Source organism: Astatotilapia calliptera, chromosome 4 (assembly GCF_964374335.1).
Source record: "Astatotilapia calliptera chromosome 4, fAstCal68.1, whole genome shotgun sequence".
In the NCBI taxonomy this organism is placed as follows: domain Eukaryota; kingdom Metazoa; phylum Chordata; class Actinopteri; order Cichliformes; family Cichlidae; genus Astatotilapia; species Astatotilapia calliptera.
Genome location: NC_137425.1, coordinates 34,981,541 through 35,002,335, shown reverse-complemented (window position 1 = coordinate 35,002,335; position 20,795 = coordinate 34,981,541). Strand labels below are relative to the sequence as shown.

At 44.8% G+C, this 20,795-nt stretch overlaps 1 protein-coding gene and 1 long non-coding RNA gene across 7 annotated transcripts; both read right to left on the bottom strand.

Annotated features, from left to right (window-relative positions):
• Positions 1 to 8,202: 8,202 nt before the first annotated feature.
• On the bottom strand, positions 8,203 to 9,401 carry LOC145428400 (uncharacterized). The gene is made up of 2 exons (XR_013908694.1): positions 9,119 to 9,401; positions 8,203 to 8,938 (listed from the first exon to the last, which is right to left on the bottom strand). It is a non-coding gene; the product is annotated as an uncharacterized LOC145428400 (long non-coding RNA).
• A 3,808-nt stretch (positions 9,402 to 13,209) lies between these two features.
• On the bottom strand, positions 13,210 to 20,527 carry LOC113033033 (transmembrane protein 106B-like). 6 transcript variants are annotated; one of them, XM_026186299.2, is made up of 8 exons: positions 20,395 to 20,527; positions 17,746 to 17,940; positions 17,393 to 17,456; positions 17,174 to 17,327; positions 16,946 to 17,086; positions 15,065 to 15,108; positions 14,658 to 14,711; positions 13,210 to 14,140 (listed from the first exon to the last, which is right to left on the bottom strand). In XM_026186299.2, the coding sequence occupies exons 1-8, from the start codon at positions 20,414 to 20,416 to the stop codon at positions 14,020 to 14,022; spliced, it is 795 nt and encodes a 264-aa protein (XP_026042084.1). In that variant the 5' UTR covers positions 20,417 to 20,527; the 3' UTR covers positions 13,210 to 14,019. The 6 variants fall into 6 exon arrangements, with proteins under 6 accessions (XP_026042084.1, XP_026042085.1, XP_026042083.1 ...); XM_026186300.2 differs by lacking the exon at positions 20,395 to 20,527 and adding an exon at positions 19,103 to 19,529; XM_026186298.2 differs by lacking the exon at positions 20,395 to 20,527 and adding an exon at positions 18,554 to 18,706.
• Between the last annotated feature and the right edge of the window lie 268 nt (positions 20,528 to 20,795).

Sequence of the window (20,795 nt, the reverse complement as noted above, 5' to 3'; positions counted from 1 at the left end):
CAGACGACGCGACAGAGCACAGGAAAACACAGGGCTTAAATACACGGGGAGTAATCAGGGAATGGGCCACAGGAGGGAGACACAGCTGGGAGCAATAAGGCTAACGAGACAGGGGAGAGGTAAAACTGAACACACTGACATGAGACATGAACTTTCAGAATAAAACAGGAAACTAACAGACACAGAGAACCAGACCGGACACTGAACTTGACAGGCAGACTCATGAGCAGACACAATAACACCATGGACAGACAGAGGGAACACAGAGAAGTGGAAGCAGGCAGGCAAAGAACAGAAACCTAACAAATGGCAAAATCACAACAGAATACACACTCTGAATGAACAAAAGCACAAGGAACACAAAACACTGAGTCCTCAGACTCAGGACCATGACAGTATGTATGTATATATATGTATATATTGTACTATTCTTAGTTAGTGTATTGTCTGTCTTGTCTTAATGTTGGTTTAAAATGGAGCACTGTAACAAAAAATAATTTCCCCCAGGGATCAATAAAGTATTCTGATTCTGATTCTGATTCTGATTTTGACTATCCTGCTAAGTGTTTTTGCCGCCTCCTCTCAACCACTAAACACAACCCGACATTACAGACACTTAGTAGTAGAACTGACACACAAAACAAAACAACAACTACACTAACTATATACTCTGCAACACACCCAGTGAGCTTGATTTGAAGTGGGTTTAATAAACACATTGCAATGTGGAGAGAGCATCCCAGTGAAACACCAGGACCATCTCTGTGGCCACCGCCCTTACATCTTATATACAGACACACAGACAAAGAACATCCACAAACTTTCACATGCTCACACACATGTAAAGTGGAAACAAATAAATCTCCTTTCTGACAGTTTCAGCACATTTCTTCTTCTCTTAGCTGCTCCTATCTGTATGTTTCAGCCTGTATTTTTGTAAGAACTATAACAGTGTGGACAGCAGGACCCTATGATTGTCTGTTATTAACAGTATTGAGTCTGAACTCTGTGGGGAAAAACGTAAGTTGGAAGAACATTGTTATTCAATATTTAACCCCAGTGCGTGCATTATGATAGAAATGGACAATGAACAGGACGCTGGACGCTCCTTAGAGGCACAGGCTGACACTCGATGATGTCTCAGACAAATCTGTGCTATGGAAACAAAGATCGGCATCATTCACTTTCAAATCAGCACATTTTTGGAACATTTCCTCCGATTTCAATGTCTGAAAAAGGACTAAAAGTGGGTGGAGGGACCATTTTAAAAACATATATAAAAGTATTTAAAGCAGAAAATTCACATTGTTATGAATATAAACATTTTCTACCGTATAATTTTCCTACCATGTTGGAGCAGGAGGGTGGGTGACCCACCATCCTGTATTTGGACCTACTACATCAGAGCATCTGCGTTAAAATAGTGATGTCGCTCTATAATGAGTGACTTTGAGTTTAGTGAAAGAAATGTTCATTCTAATTGTAATTATGAACTATGTGCAGATATTCTTGATGCCATTACAACTGCTGAGCAGTACAGGCAATGTTTAAATCGCCACGCCTCACTGGAAGTGTTTTATTTGTGTTTTCTTTTAAGTGCTTCACATGTTAACTGTGTTGTGTTTCATACATGACTTCTGCTCTTTTGTTTCTTAGAGTTCTCGTTTCTACACTGTGAAGCCTGCATCAGCATTAAAGGATTTCTTCAGCCTGCTCGAGCTGCAGGTTCTTGCTTGGCAATAATAATCTTATGGTCGCCCGCTCGCTGTGTGTGCAGTTTCTTTCTCACAGCTCATCACTGGAGTGAATACTCACTCACTACTTAAGTGCATGGACGGCTGTTTATGTGTATCATAGCTTTCAGTTATAAACCACAGACTCGTTTATAATGAAGCAGCTTCTCTGGTTGAATCCTGTCATCCTCCTGAGGTATCAGATTTCTCCAGAGAGCCGCTGTCTTACAGCCTCCGACTACCTACGTGGTCTCCGTTAGGGGGGGCAGAAGAGGCCCCAGCCCTCCATGCACCAACAATCTGCAACAGCTGATCCCGGGAAACACAGACGTTCCCAGCATAGAGACAGAATCTGTCCACTGTGATCTTAGTGTGTGCAGTACTGCAGATTGTGGGATAGATGTGATACCAAGTAAATGTATGGCCAGTATTGCTGATACCAATGCTGATACTATAAAAACAGCTTATGCAGGGGAGAGCAGTGTATCATAACTTATGACATGAATCATAAGTTTGCAACTTCTGCAGACGTTTTTAATGAATCACTGTGATTCTGCAACACTGAGTTAATAAAAACACACCTGTGAGCTTTTCATTTGAAACTTTTTGTAGACCTGAAAGGTCCGTGTGCCTGTCTGCAGAGCACAGTGTATGAAATGTGCCTGAGACCTGAAAATATTGCCTTAACTGTTCACCAAAGCCTGCTGTATGTGACAGTGAAAGAATGATATCGATGCTCCAAATAGATTTAGACTTACAAACCGTTGTTTGAGGGCAAGTCAAGGCAGTTCAACTCTACTCAGTTATGGTGCATTATAAGCCATATATCTTTAATAATTTATATTTTAATTATGAACTATCAACACTTGAAGATTCCCCCATCTCCTCTGAACAGAACGGTCTAAGAATGACCGCTCCAGCCCCTACGGTTAGGAAATTATGGCCAGTCGTTTGACAGGAATCCATAAAACCAGGAAGATTCAAATTGAATATTCAGAGTGGTTGACTGACATCCTGTGTGTCTCTGTGCATTTGTGTTTCCATATGTGCTCATATTTCTAATTGTGTGTATCTGCTGGCTGTTCTTTCGTGCGTTTTTAACATTTCTGCCAGTTTTTCACAGTTGAACAACAAGTAGTTTTGAGTGAACGTCACCTTATTCAGCTTTTTTCAGCTGCTCATTTTCCAATATTTCTGCTTAAGTTGTTACTTTTCTGCTGAATTGTCGTGTTTCTGCTCTGTTTTAGTTATTATGTTTCTCTTAAGTCACAATATTTTTCAATATTCAAAATGAGCAGATCCAGTTTCACTGGCATAGATACACACAGGCCACACGCTTAATAAGATAAGATAAGATAAGATAAGATAAGATAAGATAAGATAAGATAAGATAAGATAAGATAAGATAAGATAAGATAAGATAAGATAAGATAAGATAAGATAAGATAGAACTTTATTAATCCCTCGGGTGGGTTCCTCTGGGAAATTCGACTTCCAAAAAAAGCACAGCAACGACCGAAGTTACAGTTACAGAACTGTTATATATATATATATATATATATATATATATATATATATATATATATATATATATATATATAGATATATACACACACACACACACACACACACACACACACACATATATAATATACGAAGGGGATAAATAGAATAAATAGGAATAAAAAATAAAAATACAAGTGAATTGCACATTTCAAGTATTGAGTCTATTGCACTGTTGACTATTTACAAAAAGTATTGCACAAAAGGTATTGTACAGTGAGGTGAAGAGGCACTACAGCTTAGTTGTTCCCCCCTCCTTTGTCCTCCTGTTTCTCCTCCCTCTCCCCTCCAGAGAGGAGTTAAACAGTCTGATGGCGTGTGGGACAAAGGAGTTTTTAAGTCTGTTAGTTCTTGTCTTGGGGAGAAGCAACCTGTCACTGAACAGACTCTTCTGGTTGTTAATGGCCGTGTGCAGAGGATGCCCAGCATTGTCCATAATGTCCATCAGTTTCTTTAGTGTCCTTTTCTCTGCCACTGTCACCAGAGTGTCCAGCTTCATGCCGACCACAGAGCCAGCCTTCCTGATCAGTTTCTCCAGCCTGGATGAGTCCCTCTTTGCTGTGCTGCTCCCCCAGCACACCACAGCATAGAAAAGTACTCCAGCAACCACCGACTGGTAAAACATCCTCAGGAGCTTCCTGCAGATGTTAAAAGACCTCAGCCTCCTGAGGAAGTACAGTCGGCTTTGGGCTTTTTTATACAGGTGCTCTGTGTTGCATGACCAGTCCAGTTTATTGTCCACAACCAGTTCCTTAGTCTTTGAGGTGTTGAGTTGCAGGTGGTTTGTGTGACTCCATGCGACAAAGTTCCTCACCAGACTTCTGTACTCCTCTTCCTGATCATCCCAGATACACCCCATGATGGCTGTGTCATCTGCAAACTTCTGAATATGGCATAATTCAGAGTTGTAGCAGAAGTCAGAGGTGTACAGGGTGAAGAGAAGGGGGGACAGCACAGTTCCCTGTGGTGCTCCTGTGCTGCTGACCACTGTGTCAGACGTGATGTCCTTCAGCCTGACGTACTGTGGTCTGTCGGTGAGGTAGTCGGAGATCCAAGCCACCAGGCAGGGGTCCACCTCCATCCTGTTCAGTTTTTCCTGAAGCATACAGGGCCGGATGGTATTAAAGGCACTGGAAAAGTCAAGAAACAGTATCCCTCATCCAGGTGTGAGTGGGCTCTGTGTAGGAGGTACAGGATGGCATCCTCCACTCCGACACCCGCCTTGTATGCAAACTGTAGTGGGTCCTGGGCATGTTGTACCTGTGGTCGGAGGAAGTTGAGGAAGAGCCGCTCTAGAGTCTTCATAAGATGTGACGTCAGTGCCACCGGTTGGAAGTCATTCAGCTCATTGGGCCGGTTCTTTTTGGGGACCGGGACGATGCAGGATGTCTTCCATAGGGCGGGCACTCTCCCCAGTCGCAGACTGAGGTTGAAGACTCGTTGTAGCGGCTCCCCAAGTTCAGCAGCACACGCCTTTAGCATCCTAGGACACACCTTGTCTGGGCCTGCTGCCTTTCTGGGGCGAAGCTTCCTCAGTTGCCTCCTGACCTGATCCACTGTGACACTGGGAGATGTTTGGGAGGAGGGGAGGGGGGGAGATGTCTTGCTGCTGATTGGAGGAGGGGGGTGTCATGGTGTCAGGAAGGGGGGGAAGCGAGGGAGGCAGGAGAGTGGGGAGAGGACTCTGTAGTGAAGGTGAGGGTGAGGGTGGGGGGGTTGGTCAAACCTGTTGAAGAAGTTGTTGAGTTCGTTTGCCTTCTCCACAGTCCCCCCCACTGTGCTTTTCTTGGTGTTGTGGCCTGCAGTGGCGTGTCTAGAAAATTTTTGTTGGGGGGGCCAGGTAGGGGCACAGATTTGGAGAAGGGTGGCAGATTTAATTGGCAGATAATGTTTTAAAAAAAAATTCTACCAACCATTAACCATAATTCAATAACCCTATAAACCTAATAACCAAATGCACTTTTAACTCTTATTAGAATGAGATTTTAACCACTACGGTGCAAAGTTTTTAGATACTGCGTTGATAAAGTACAAGAGATACAATCAGTGCTTTGTCAGTGTTTACTCAGCATTCAAGGACAGCAATATTTGCATAGTATTTTTACTGACATATAGTGCACATATGTTTTGGGCAAAAACATTTTTTAATATTAAAATATGAACATTTGTAACAAACAATTGACAAATTAGCCAATGCCAATGCAAAACTTTATCTGCCTGTTAAAAAAAGAAGATAATCTTCTCACAAACTGGTGTTTGATTTTGAAACAGGAAAAAAGTGGAGAAACAACTGAAAAGACTAACATTTGAATAAAACCTGAAAGCAAGTAAATACTTTCTATGCTGCCTTATGGTAAACTTTGGTAATATTGATAAAGAACAACACTGGCTGATGATGAAATACAGTCAGCTGGCATGGTGACACTGCCAGTATTAACCTGCAGGGCTGGACTGGGACAAAAGAATTGGGCATTTTCACTACAGACCGGCCCACCAGGTATTAAAGCCATAAAGACTTTGAATGAAAACAAATGCTGTTGTGACAGTGATGTACAGTCTTGTTGGTATATGTATGATTTCTATACATTTTACGTCAGATAAAAACTTTGGTTGTAAGATTTAGATAATTATTTAATAAAAACTAGGTATTTTAAATGAGAATAAGAAAGAAAAGTATTTCTTTGTGCCTTTCCCTGTTAATGCCCTACCTGCCCCCCTGGCAAAACTTTGCTAGACCCGCCCCTGCACAGTTACCAGCTGTCAGCTACATAAAAAAGGATCCTGGTGTTATTTGTCTCTCAGAAACAGTTCATAACTTCAACTCATTCATGTCACCTAAAAGGTAAACCTGTTTCTCCATCACAGCTCTGATGATTCAGTAAGGACATCTCCTGGTTTCATCTTCATGTTTCCCTCTCACCACATATCCAAACCGACATCATGACCAGCAGCTTTACAGCTGTGGCTCCAGCAAACATCAGCTGATACTGGAAATTAATATTAAATAAATTCTAACAACAGCTGATCAAGCTTAAACGTGCTGCTGTTGTTTAGCGCGACATCTGCTGGTTTCCTCTTTCTGGCGCAAAGTGAGCGATAAATAAACAAGAGAGACGATCAGCTGATCATTGATCAGTTTCATGATTGAAGTAGCAACAGGAGAGGGAGGGGGGAGAATGAGAGAAGAAGAGGCAGCTGTGCAGCGTAATGACAGAATAACTCCAGCTTTGTGCCTTTTTTTCATTCTAGCTAAAGTTCGGGACAAACTGCGTCTCTTCTCAGCTCAATACAAACGTGTAATATTTTCTCTGAATGAGGGACCATTCCATTTTTTAAGGAGCCGTTGGCAACTCTACTAACCTTATGAATAAAATAAAGTTCACTATCAGTAACATCATAGCACCCACCCAGCTGGCTAGAACGCAGTATGAGTTATTGCAACTGACAGTAAAAAGTCAGCAACATGAAAATAAACTCCACCTAAACTTAGTTTATATCTGACCCAGATAGACTGCAGCTCATAACTTCTTACCTGAAGTTCAGTTCACCTGACACTCTCGGACCAGCGGCCGCTTCGGGGCTCTCCTCCTGCCTCCCCTTCCCTCATCCACCTGCTGGCCTCTGTGGAAGCCCCGTCATAGCCACCACCAAACAACGGAGTTATTTCTACACATCGACCTGCATCTGGCCAATCCACCACCTCTCATTGTTCATGCCATTACAAAAAAAATAAAAAATAAGTCAAATAAGCCCGATGGCCAGTCCAGCTATGTTAACCTGCAACCAAATCTGCAGCTCCATACAGCAATGTTACGACTTAGATTATATCTTATAACGCATAACTCTTATGTTAGCTCCCCTCTGTAGCATACTGTCTGAAATATTTGACGGCTGCAATAATTCTTTAAGTGTTATTTTTTCCTTGGTATTCTAATTTCACCGAAGTTTACTAAACTCAACAAACTTAATATTACTTACCGGGACATTTATTCTGTCCTCATTTTCTTTCACCCAAAAATTGTTTCCTGCAGTGACGTCTTTCTGCTTGGCTCTCCTACCTTTGCTAACGTGATGCACATAGCGCAGAAGCGATGCTGCATTCACTTACACTCGGATATCTGAGCGTCACCGTGAAAACATAATCGGACATTTGATATTTGATTGAATTTTATTGTTTTGCCTTTGGGGTGGCACCTGGGGTGGCCAGTCTGGTTTGGGGGGTGGCCTGTGCCCCCCCCAGGCCACCCCGCTGGACACGCCATTGAGTGGCCTGTGATGGTTTTCACACCATTCCAGACCTCCCTCATATTGTTCCTCTCCAACTTCTGCTCCACCTTCCTCCTGTAGGTGTCCTTTGCTTCCCTCAGGCAGCGTTTCACCTCCCGCTGTGCTGCTTTCATCTCCTCCTTCACTTTGCTCCTGAAAGCCTTCTTCTTCATGTTGAGGACAGCTTTGACTTCCTGTGTTACCCACGGTTTGTTATTAGGATAACACCGTACCGTCTTAGCAGGGGCGACTGTGTCCACACAAAAGTTGAGGTAGTCTGTAAGACAGTGTGTCGCCCCCTCTATGTCCTCACCATGTGGGCTCAGGAGCACATCCCAGTCTGTGGTGTCATAGCAGTCTCTCAGAGCATCCTCCTTTTCTGGGGTCCATCTCCGGATGGAGCGCGTTGTGACCGGCTGCCTTTGGACGAGGGGTGTGTATTGTGGCTGTAGGTAAACCAGGTTGTGGTCTGACTTCCCTAGTGGGGGGAGGGGGGTGGCTCTGTATGCATCTCTCACATTAGCATACAGTAGGTCAATTGTCCTGTTGCTCCTTGTGGGACAATAATAGTCCCTGTTCACTCTATGCTGTGTGTGCGTGTCCTAAATTAAAGGTAAGAACACACACTCTGACACACGGATGCAAATATAAGTCATCTTTATTTATATAGCACATTTAAAAGACATCAAGTGTCGGCCAAAGTGCTGAACAGAGGGATGATATGGTGAAAAGAATTAAAATAGATAAGATGAAAACATCATAGAAACAGTGAGACAGGACCTCATCGACATCGCAAGCAGTGTCCTCTCCCGCTGGGCACCGGGGAAAATATCCTCTTGCATGTCGAAACCATCCATGGATTGCTGTCACCTGAATGTCGCCGCAGGCCTGTTCCATTGCCTGCAGAAGAGGCATGCGGGCATGTGGTTGGCGGTCATATACACGCCATCTCCAAGCCTAAAAAAATCCTCAATAGGGTTTAAAAATGATGAGTAAGGGGGCAAGTATACCACTTCAAGTTGGCTGTGGTTGGAGAACCAGGCCTGGACCAGAGCAGCCGATGGAAACTGACATGATCCCATATCACCACAAACCTGGGCTGATCTGGTCTGTTCTGTACAACTATATCATGGAGAGCATCTAGAAATGTGAGTATGTGTTGGCTATTGTATGGACCTAGTATTGCATGATGGTGCAGAAGCCCTCGAAGGCTTATGGCGGCACACAATGTGATATTTCCCCCGCGCTGCCCTGGGACGTGCACAATTGCCCTTTGGCCAATTACATTACGACCCCGTCATCTTGTTTCGCACAGGTCGAATCCAGCTTCATCAATGAAAATGAGGCTGTGCAGCTCCATCCATGGCCAAGATTCTCTGTAAAACAAAGAGAACATATTACTGCACTACAGTGCTACACATACAGGACCCTCACCCATCACACAGGTACCTGTGTAGCTCTCAGGATGGATCCATGTGGTACTGATATGGTACATATTCAGCTGCTACTGGATTTCACCAATACTGTATTGTCATGTAAAGGACAGTTACACGTACCCGTACATATTCAGCTCGAAGTCCTTTGATCCTGTCACTGTTCCTCTCAAATGGGACTCTGTAGAGCTGCTTCATGGTGATGCTGAGTTTTCCCAAGATGCGTGTGATGGTGGTGATGCTCACATGGTTTATGTTGTTGAACACTCGCCTGTCTGCAAGTATTTGCTTTCGTAGCTGGTGGAGACGGATGGCATTGTCTGCCCTCACTAGGTCCACGACGGCGAGTTCCTGCTGTTGTGTGAACAGGCGTTGGCGTCCTGCCCCAGAAGGTCTTCGAGTCATTCTAGAGAAATACAATCAGAATCAGAATCAGAATCAGAATCAGAAAGGGTTTATTGCCAAATGTTGAGCAGGTTTACAACATTAGGAAATTGCTGCGGTGCTTCAGTGCAAACATACTGTCATAAAAATATAAAATGAGAATAAGAATTAAAAGTGCTAAGTAGATAGATATATACATGATATATACATGATATATACATGATATATACATGATATATACATGAGTGCAGGTGGTGATCAGTGCAAACATGGAATGATGCAGTGAACACAGCATAGGGTCATGTGTTAGTGGTGGGAACAGTCATATGGTTATTGTTCATGTGTCCAACAGCAGAGGGGAAGAAACTGTTCTTATGGCGAGAGGTTCTGGTGCGAGTGGACCGGAGCCTCCTGCCTGAGGGGAGCAGGTCAAACAGACTGTGTCCAGGGTGAGAAGGGTCAGCTGTGATCCGAGCTGCACGCCCCAGTGTCCTGGAGGTGTACAGGTCCTGCAGAGATGGGAGTCTGCAGCCAATCACCTTCTCAGCAGAGCGCACAACACGCTGCAGTCTCTGTTTGTCCCTGATAGTGGCTCCAGCGTACCACACGGTGATGGAGGAGGTGAGGATGGACTCGATGATTGCGGTGTAGAACTGCATCATCGTCCGTGTTGGCAGGTTGAATTTCTTCAGCTGCCTCAGGAAGTACATCCTCTGCTGAGCTTTCTTAATGACGGAGGTGATGGTGGGCTCCCACTTCAGGTCCTGAGTGATGGTGGTACCCAGGAAGCGGAATGAGTCCACAGAGGTGATGGGGGTGAAATACAACCACATACTGTCATCGCTTTGCTTATTTTCTTACACTACTTTACTGTATATACTGTATCATCCACTGTACAACACTGTACTTCAATATAAGTAATCATGGTATGTTTCACAGAAACTACCACTTTGGCTGCAAAAGCAGCATTAGCACCCTGCAGTACGCTGTACACTTGATATGGTGATGTACTGTAGAACAGTGCTATGAAAACCATCTGAGTAGAGTAGAAGGCAGAGAGGTGAAGACAGACCTGCTTTCTAGTCTGAATGTTCTTACAGTTTTTTCTGATTGCTTAAGCACATTTTTTGTAACTATTGGCTAATTTTGCAAAACTCTTCACACAAATAAGAAAACCTGTCACCCAATCATCAAAACATTGTAGTTCTCTTGCAAAAGCAAACACAGCTGGATTAACTCCTCACACCTTCGTAAAAATGGTGTTTCCGTATCAAACAGTACACACAAGCCATCATCTACTAAGCACACAATGCGCCAACTGCACACTGATGGTATGAATACAAAACACATCTGGCTTTTGCTTTCTCTGCGCACAAGGTAGGCTATGTCAGTTTGAGCTCATACTTCTGTCATAGATCCATAAGCATAGAGGGATCCAAACTTCAAGTACTGCTGTTTATTCAAACACATCAAAACAAACACAAGTGTTTATTTCCAAGTATAGGATTATTTGCAATCGCCATAATGACTATATGGGTTACTTGGTCTGCAGTGAACATGCTTCCTTTGCCCCCAGCATCTGGTCATCTAGCAATTCTGTAAAGTAACAATTTCAGTATTTTTACATCAATGGTATTGGTGTGTTTCTCATTGGCATATGGCAGTGCTACAAATCTTTGTGCGAAGTGACTGTACTCACCGATTCTCATTTCAAGATGTCCTTATGGTGCTTGCTACAGTGTAGCGGCTCGAGTTAGGGTGGACCTGTTGGCCAGCTTCCCTCAGGGTCATTCCACGGTTGATTACATGGTCCACTATTGTAGCTCTGATGTCATCAGCAATTCTATTTCTTACTCTTCCTACCCTTCCTCTCCCCCCTCCTCGTCTTCCTCTTGCTCCTCCTTGTCCTTGTCGTCCTCTTCATCCTACTTCTTCACCTCCACGTCCTCTTCCTCGGCCTCCTCTACTTCTCACTCTTTCTGCTCCCTCCATTGTACTCCGCACACACAGCTTACCTGTATTATAGTGCTTAGGCTGATTGCAAAGTGAACTAATTATCTAAGAAAGTTTTCACATGTGAAAGTGTGCCAGACAGTTGGCAAATTAGTGTTAATGATAGCCATACATGTGTATACTTTTGCTAGGAGTGTGTTGGAAATGTGGTAATTGAGTGTTGTGCAGTGAATTGTGCCTACAGTTTTGCAAAGTGTGTGTTACAAAATTGCAAACTGAGTGCAAAGCAGTTTTTGTGCTTTTAGTTTTGCAAACTCAGTGAGTGGTTTTGCTATAAGTCTGAATAGTTTTAGAGATTGTGCTACAGGAATCACAGTTAGTGTTTAAGCATTCAGAAAAAACTGTAAGTAGAAATTTCAGGTATCTGTACTTTACTCGAGTATTTTTTTCCTGACAATGTTTTACTTTTACTCCCTACGTTATCGGAGAAATATCTGTACTTTCCACTCCTTACATTTACAAAGCAGACATACTTTTGATTTTAAGGGGAGTTATTTCATCACACCTTCAAACATCAACCTGATTTGAGCCTCAACAGCAACACGTGAAAGGCAGTCCTGTTCGTGTATTAATCACCAGAGGATGTCGCAAAATGAGATGAAAGAGGCAAAACCGTGTGAAATAGTCTGGGATTAAAGTGGGCCACTGTTTTTATTTCTTTTTCTGCACAGCACCAGAATGACTGCAGTTGCAGTACTTCAGCATCTGCCTGGCCAGGAGTGAACATAAAAGGATCAGTATTTTTTAAGTGACTTCTATCAGTTCAACAACCATCAGCAAACACAACTGTTTGTTTGCAGTTTGTCTCAGTGTTGTTTAGAGGCTGCATGATAAACAGGTTAGTTTGCTGCACTGTGGTGGAGTTAAACAGTGTGCTGGACTGTTGCTCAGCGGCTGCTGTGCTCACGGTCAGAGTTACGTTACATCAAGTGTAGCAGAGATTAATATGATCATCACCGCAGGTTCTCATCCCGACACTGTGACAAACCGTCAGTATGTTACATGTTGGGAATGACAATGCTCTGGATCTTTAGCTGATGATGCTGAGATTCGTTCACCTTCATACCAGCTGTATAGTGTCTAATATAAGACAGTATAAAGAGTATACTGTCAGTGTAGAGGACAGAAATCAGCCAGACAATTCATAAAACATCAGCTGGCATCTTGTTGAATTCAATTCTTTACATCCACAAAGAGCCGTGAGCAGCAGCACCCTGGATCAGCTGATCACTGAAGCTCTCGATAGAGACGACTGAGTTGTGATTCACAATCAGTCACAACATCTGACTTTGATGTTCCCCCACTTGCTAAACCCTGACTGTGCTCATTTCCCTGTTTAGAGGCAAAGTCACCCTCTACAGTGCACGCAGCAGAAAACAGATCTGAATGAGTCCTTCTTTAGATTCTGCTCATGCTCCATCTGACTGATTCAAGCTGAGGACAAGTAGAATTAACACTTAAACTGAAATAAAGCTTTTATTCCATCTACTAATATTATTTTAATATTACATTAATATAGCACAAGGTTCATTAAACATTCAAGGAGTTACTTTGAGTACTTTTCAGAGCCTGTACTTTCTCACTTTGGTTAACACGAGTATCCGTACGGACACTTTAGTCCAGAACGTCTGCAGCCTCTGCCCATCTCTCACAGCAGTGCAGCTGCCTGTTTAACACAGGACTGGAAACACTGGGCTGACTAACAAACTTCAACTAGCAGGAGCTGATTTGACGGTTTTAAAGCCACGATGCTGTGTTTCATGCATTGTTGCAGTTGGCTTTGTTTCCCCCCTGCATTCATTCACCAAACACAGGACTCAAACAGGCTCACATAGCTTTATTGGACTTGTGGAGAGGAAGCGTCTGTCAGGAAGCTTTACAGGAAACTGCGTCATTTCATCAATGCACCAAAAACCAGAACATGGCCTCACTGGAGAACTGCACTTACATGTGTTAAATATTAAGCCAGTTCATTTTAACAGGCTGTGACCTGCAAAGGTATTTTGCTGCATAAAGTTTCTTAAAGATCTCTTTAGAAATAGCTCCAAAGCCTCACACTTCCACTTCAGTATAACAAACACAAGAAATAAAGAGAAGGCAGAAAATATACAGAAAAACCCAAAAACCCTGAAGAGCAGATGTGTTGGTGTGTAAAAAGAACTTGGCTAAGGAGAGGAAGACCAAAATGATGAAGGTAGAATTACTGAACAAACTTTCAAACAGAGACGATCAAGTGGAGAATACTTGCTCATGTCTTTGGCAGTAAGTTTGGTGAATACGCTCTCAAAAAGACAAATACTGAGCTTCATTTGAAGATCATCAGGCCGTCTAAGGCTTTATAGGATTGCAGCTTACAGAGGGGGCAGCACATGCTGGACCACCCTGTAGGTGCTGGGTCCTTTTAATGGACTGACTACAGTGATCAGGGTCACATGGTTACCACGTGACTTGCAGCACATCACACCGTTTCACCTTCCTCTCCAGGCACAGTCAGTTTAATTCAAAACCAAAGCAGCTGTTAACCTTCACACTGATTTTACAGTCATTCAACATCCTGCTCTAAATATTACAAAGCACATTCCTCCAGTTCACAGACACGCGCACAGCATTTGTTATCTGTGCCTCCATCAGGTCGACGCGGCCTGTACGCTGTGTGGTACGGTGTTGTTTGCTCCACAGTCGATGTACTCGTACGTCTCCAGGGACAGCTGCTCATAGCGGGCCAGGCAGAAGACTGTCAGAGATATCCTGCACAGAGATCACCGTGAAAATCAACAAGCTGGAAACTGCAGACCTTCACAGCTGTGCGTCAGCCCGAGTTTGAAGACACTTCTCCCTCACCGACTCCCTGCTGGGAGCGGAGAAGAAGGATGGCCTACACATTTCGTTGTCACGTACAAGTACCAGCAAACATTCATGAAGACCAAAGCAGACTCACTGCTCCTTCAGGACCATCTGATCTGGCTGCTGTTGCCACATACAGCCTTGTATATGCAGGTAATCACTGCTGGCTACAGTCGGGACATGTTCATACCTCAGCTGTGATCGGATCGAACAGCTTCTGTGAATCTCTTCATGCTTAAAATGTTCAGATTTCAAATAATGTAGAACCAATTAAAACAGCCAAGAGCAAAGACCTACTACACCACACTGATAATATAAGCTTGTTAACATCTAACTTTAAAACTTCTTTATTGTATTTTCTGCACAAACTGAAGAAGACTACGAGCCTGCTGAAACAAAAGCAGGAGGATGTCATACTTACTGTAGGTTCACATACAGAATATGGACAGGCAGCGACTCTTTCTTACAGTAGTTACTGCAGAGGGAAGACAGCAGAGGCAGGAGAATGAAATGTTTTAGACACAGAACAGAAACAAACTGTGCACCAGCTGCTAAATGAGAGCGTGACACAGCAGAGCTGGATCATTTCACAGTGCAAACCAACCTTTGAACAACATTCACCACTTTCTACATCACCTGTGCAGAATGTAACCTTCAAACAGCAGACTGACGAATACAGATTTAAGTCTACAGAGAAAGACTCAGACTTGGATGCTTCGTGTCACACATCTGCTGTTAGACAGCAAATGCATTAGAATAGATATGATTCAGTGACCTCTGACCCCCCAGTAACCGCTCTGACCATAAATTCATCCCACTTAGGCTCACCTCAAACCAGGGTCTGTCAGCTGGATGGGTATCATGAAGGAGTACTGCGAAGAAAGAGAGATGCAGAGTCATTCCTCACTTACTGTGATACTTGTTGAACAAAGTCTCAACAACAGTAATCTTCCTTAAATTAAAAGCACAAAAATAACAGAAATCAGATCCATCAGTGAGGAAACATCGCTCTGGACAAGTGAAATGTTTCAATGTTCATTTTTGTTTCGTGAACAAACCAAATAAAGCCCTCATCAGTGACTGGGATATGTGAAAATCTGTTCTGGTTAGATGGAGCTCTCTCCGAATGTTACAAACACGTCACATGAATACAGCTCAGGTCAAACAGAGCCAGCTCGCTGCTGCAGTTACAGACAAAGACATCAGCAGTGCTCCAACAGCCTGCATCCAATCGGTTATCTGTCATTCAGCAGGATTCATTAAAGCCAAACATCCTTCAAATAATACACGTAGACTTTTCAGCCTCATACATCTGTCTCACCACAGTAACCATAACAACTAAGCTCTCACTGGATGCAGAAAAAGCCTCTGACCACCTAACCTGGACATTTGTCCTGAAAACACTGGAGAAACATGGCCGTCGTTTATCCGATGGATCAAAACACTACGATAAACCAAAAGCAGCAGTTGTAACAAACACCTCAATCTCAACAAATTCACAGAGGTGCTACACGAGGAAGAAAACACTATGTTTGCACCTAAAACTCAAACACCTATATGGACTTACCCCGACTTCACTGCAAATGGAAAACACGTCGCACACCTCTGTCACATGTTTGATCACGATCATTTCAACAGCTCATTGACAGGAAACAGTTTCTCCAACTCAAACACTCCACCAAAGCAAAGTATCAACAACACTCAGCTGGCACAACATCGCTGCAAGACAGCGTCACTGAAACTGCAAAGTCACCAAAAACACTGAATACACGAAAACCCTCTAATGACAATGCACCGCACACTCCAATCAACAAACAGCAAAACGACTTCAACATCCACACAGACAGTCCAATCTGCACTAACAACACCAACAATTTAAAATACTACAGTCCGCACACAGCACAGGACGCACACCACGGGACCGACTGACTCAGACATCTGCACACATCACTGATGAGCACGTTAACACATCCTGGTCTGACCACCAATACACAACTTCTGGAAATGGTAAATGGCCTGTATTTATAAAGCGCTTTACACATCCAGTCATTCACCCATTCACACACTGGTGATGGCACACCACCAGTTGTAGCCACAGCCACTGTGGCACTGACAGAGGCGAGGCTGCCGGACCACCGGGCCCTCTGACCACCACCAGTAGGCAACGGGTGAAGTGTCTTGCCCAAGGACACAACGACCGAGACTGTCCGAGCCGGGGCTCGAACCGGCAACCTTCCGATTACAAGATGAACTCCCAACTCTTGAGCCACGATCGCCCCATGGAAAGAAAAAAAAAAAAAACTACCAAAACATCCCAAACCCTCGACCACAACATCCCGCTATGCCCCTCCGTCTGTTTACATGGTGATCTGGAAGAACTAAACATAAACTCCAAACAGATGAAAACAGTCCTGGCTGTGGCCCCGACTATCACCAGGAAAACAAACTGGAAAAAGCTTAGACCTCCTCACACAGCAGTATCAATGGAACAACAATCAGCAATACATAAAACCAATTTGAACACTTCATTCAAATCTAAAAGCTGCTGAGCTAATGCCACGGCAGAAATCATCAGCAGGAGAAGGAAACGCGACAAACTCGCTCTTATTTATCTGCTTTTCTCTTCTTATCCTGCCTCGCTGCACTTCTACACAGAAGGACAGGTGTGTGCTCCTTCCTCTCAGCTGTGGTGACTGCGTCACATCTCACCGTTTTCATGGACAGAGGTCTGACAGACACGACGTTCTTGATGGACACCGTTCCCAGCACCGTGCCAAAGTTGAGTGCCTGTACTGTCAGGTTGTAGGCCTGCACCGCTGCAAAGTTGTTATTAGTGATGTTCAACACGTTCTGCAAAAGAAAGCAAAGAGCCATCATCCCGTCCGTCCCTGCACAGCCTGACTGCTCCGTTCATCACAGCCGTCCCTCTCTGCTCACCGTGATGTTAATCTGCACGCCGTCGTGAGTGAAATAAACAGAGGATGAACTGACAGCTACTGGAGACAGAATCACGGAGCGCGGAAACAGGAAGAACAACACCAGGACGCTGACCAGGAGGCACAGCCCGACAGACGAGGCCACATACAGCTTCCTGAGTGAGGACAAAACATGAGAAACACAAATGCATAACACAACAAGCATCAGCAGCTCTCTTACGTGTGTCTGGGCCTCAGCCTCTGGTCAGTACAGGCAATGACAGCAACCAGCTTGCTTTCCTGACCTGCAACACAGTTGGAACAAGGTTCTTAGATTAGAGAAGAAAGTGGGGCAGACGTAACGTTGCTGGGTTATCAAAGCAAACCGTGACCGCTCATGTCTGTGTCAGCCCTGTGGCACACCGCTGACCCCACTGGGGGGCTTCTCACCCTGTGACAGTTTTTCACACTCAACATGTGGTTTCAGTGTCAGGGTTACAGTTGGGTTGAGCTTAGGTTTAGGGTCAGGCATTCATTGTTGATGGCCACGAGGATATCAAACCAGACATGCATGTGTGTGTGTGTGTTCACTACCTCTGGGTATACGCCCGGTGCCCTGACAGGTGGGACAGTGAACAGTGTCTGCTGAGCTGCATCTCCTGCTCCAGCTGGTCCTCTTAGTGCTGTCCTTCTCACCGATAGGCTGGTTGGAATCTTCCTGTCCCGCCCCGCTGGGCTGGACACAGTCCTCGGTGACACCCTCACACTGGCTTGGAGCAGCTCCCATACCTAAAGAAACAAAAGATTACAAAACACAAGCAAAAAAAAAAACTACCACACACACACAGTACTGTGCAAAAGTTTTAGGCAGGTGTGTAAACATGCTGTAAACAAAGAATGCTTTCAAACAAATGACTGTTTATTGGCCCCAAACGTACACTACAGCAGGACAACGAGCCCAAACACAAAGAACGAGCACTGAAGTGACGGTCCGGCCCCCACAGAGCCCTGACCTCAACATCGAGTGTGTCTGGGATTACATGAAGAGACAGACGGATGTGAGGACGCCTACATCCACAGGAGATCTGTGCACTGATGGGATTTAGATTTCTCTTTTGTTCATGTAGTGCACAGGTGTCCAACTCCAGGCCTCGAGGGCCGGTGTCCTGCAGGTTTTAGATGTGTCCTTGATCCATCACAGCTGATTTAAATGGATAAATGACCTCCTCAACATGTCTTGAAGTTCTCCAGACGCCTGGGAATGAACTCATCATGTGATTCAGGTGTGCTGACCCAGGGTGAGATCTAACACCTGCAGGACACCGGCCCTCGAGGCCTGGAGTTAGACACCCCTGATGTAGTGGGTGCGTTGGGTGCAGCTGGCAGATTTTCCAGAACAAACCAGGAGCGATGGGAAAAACAGCCGTCATCTGTGACAGTCCTGTAGTAGCTGGACTGTGCATGTGAAATTCCACAGTTTCAAATCATTTTCTGAATCATAAGGAAAAACTACTCATGCTGTGGAAGATGGGACCAGTGATCTGGATGTGCCAGGCCCGGAGGCTCGAGGCCTGGAAAAAGATGTGAGAGTGGATCACGTGAATCGGAGTGGGTCACGTGAAACGGAGTGGGTCACGTGGATGTGTGACTGCGCCCGTCAGTAGTAGTTTTTCGCTCAAAGCTCAGTGAATCAAGTATCACAGCGCTGTGTGCTCAGTGACACAGACGTGTTTAAACGTTGCTGTGACAGGTTTGAACGCGTGTCTCTGATGTCTGTAAGCGCTGCGTGAAAACGTCCATTCTTAATATTTGAACACCCGGGACGAGTGTGAACGAGACGCCTCCAGCTCCGGGGCCGCTGCTACGTTACACAAGCGGAGCACACAAACAGCAGCCGCCTTTCCCAGCTTCTACCCCTCCGGCCCGCGACAGCACCGGGCTCGGGACGTACCTGGCCGCCGTGGGTCTCTGTTATGAAGCAGCCCGTGTCTGTATGCGCATTCCTGCTGCACCTGAGCCTCGGTTGGCTAATGGTCGATCACGCCGCTGACGTAAACACTTCCTGTAGCAGCTGGCTGCACTCGTTACGTGGCCTGTTATCGTCCTCTTACGGTTCTTTTTTATCCCAGAAGCTGGGACCCCGTGTGACCGCAGTCCGGAGCGGAATGTCACCGACAGGTCACTTCCCGTGTTTTCATTCGGAGCCGAGTCTGTGAGAGGAAGTGCTCTTCGTCAGTCTGACGTCAGTCACTACTGTTCACCTTTGTCTTCGTCACTGGACGCTGTTGGTCAAACTGACTGTGATCACTGGGCCATAATAAATGTGTCAGTGCGATTCTGGCTTTGGCTCATTTCAGCTGGTTTCCTGGTATAAATCTGGCGTTAAGCACAGGAAATGCACTTTCTATGGGGTTGCTCCCTTATTCAGACTGGGTCGCCACAGGTTTGCTTTTCCTCTGTCTCCTCTCAGCTGTGAATCTTTGATTTGTTACGTAATGTGTAAATCGTTCACCCACGCAAACAGACCCTGTTAGAAATCTTTGACTGTCAGTAAACAGCACATGGTCTGATTCAGTTGAGTTCTTCAGCAGTAAAGTTTTTCAATGTGATGAAAACATGTTCTGTGGCTTCGTTTTCTTCACACACGCGTTTACTGGCCCACGCTTGCCCACAGTGGGTTAGGGTGGAACCCACACTTAGGGGCAGCTGTGTCTCAGGTGGTGGGCTTGGTCAGTGGTCTGATCTGTGACTCCTCCAGGCTCCTGAACCCGTAGCTGCCTCCAGCGTCTCCATCACAGTGCGTGTTGTGGTGTGAAAGAAGCTGCTTAAGCGTAGATAAAAGTGCAGTCCACTTACCATTTACCACTCAGGCCGGAGTGGGTGTGCCCACGCGGAGTCCGTTTTAGTGTCTAATGAACAATTAGTTTATTTGAAATGACTTGTTGTGTTTATCAGTGAAACGTGGCAGCGTGAGAACAAAATCTCCCAGTGTTCAGAACATTGTGGGCATCATGTGGCTGCATAAAAAAGATTTATGTCTAAAGAAGAGGATTATTGCTAAAATTGGGAAAGCTCAGCCCTGTTGTGGTATTGGAATAAAGCCTCAGCTTTGTGCATCTTTGACTGTCGGGTAGGATCATCACAGTCAGACTTTAACTCAATGATTCATGAACAGCTTTGTTTAACACGTATGTGGCACTACTCACACTGCAGGACATGCTCTTCTCCAGCATCTAGCCTTACCTGATGACAATGCTGAGTACATGCTTTCAGTGAGCACTGCTGTGGTTGCTCCTGCTGCTTCTGGCTCCCCTGGTTAAATAAGCGATGTTCCTACTGAAAGGCGGCTGTAAGGGTTTGGCTGTCCATAGAGAATTTTCCCACTTTTATGAGGCCGTGAAAGTCAAGATCTTATTTCAACAGAATTAAAAAATCATAATCAGAATAATCCCAGAGTAGTATTTGATGCTACCAGCAGCACTGTTCCTCCTCCACCTCTGATGGACGTGAGATCCAAACTCTCCTCAGTTACTCTTTTTCTCTCCTCCTCAGCCTAAACCCGCCTCTGTCAGAGGTCACTTCCTGTTTAAAAAGGAGCTACAGTGTTACAAGATACTTGCTCAAAGACGCTCAACAGTCCCATC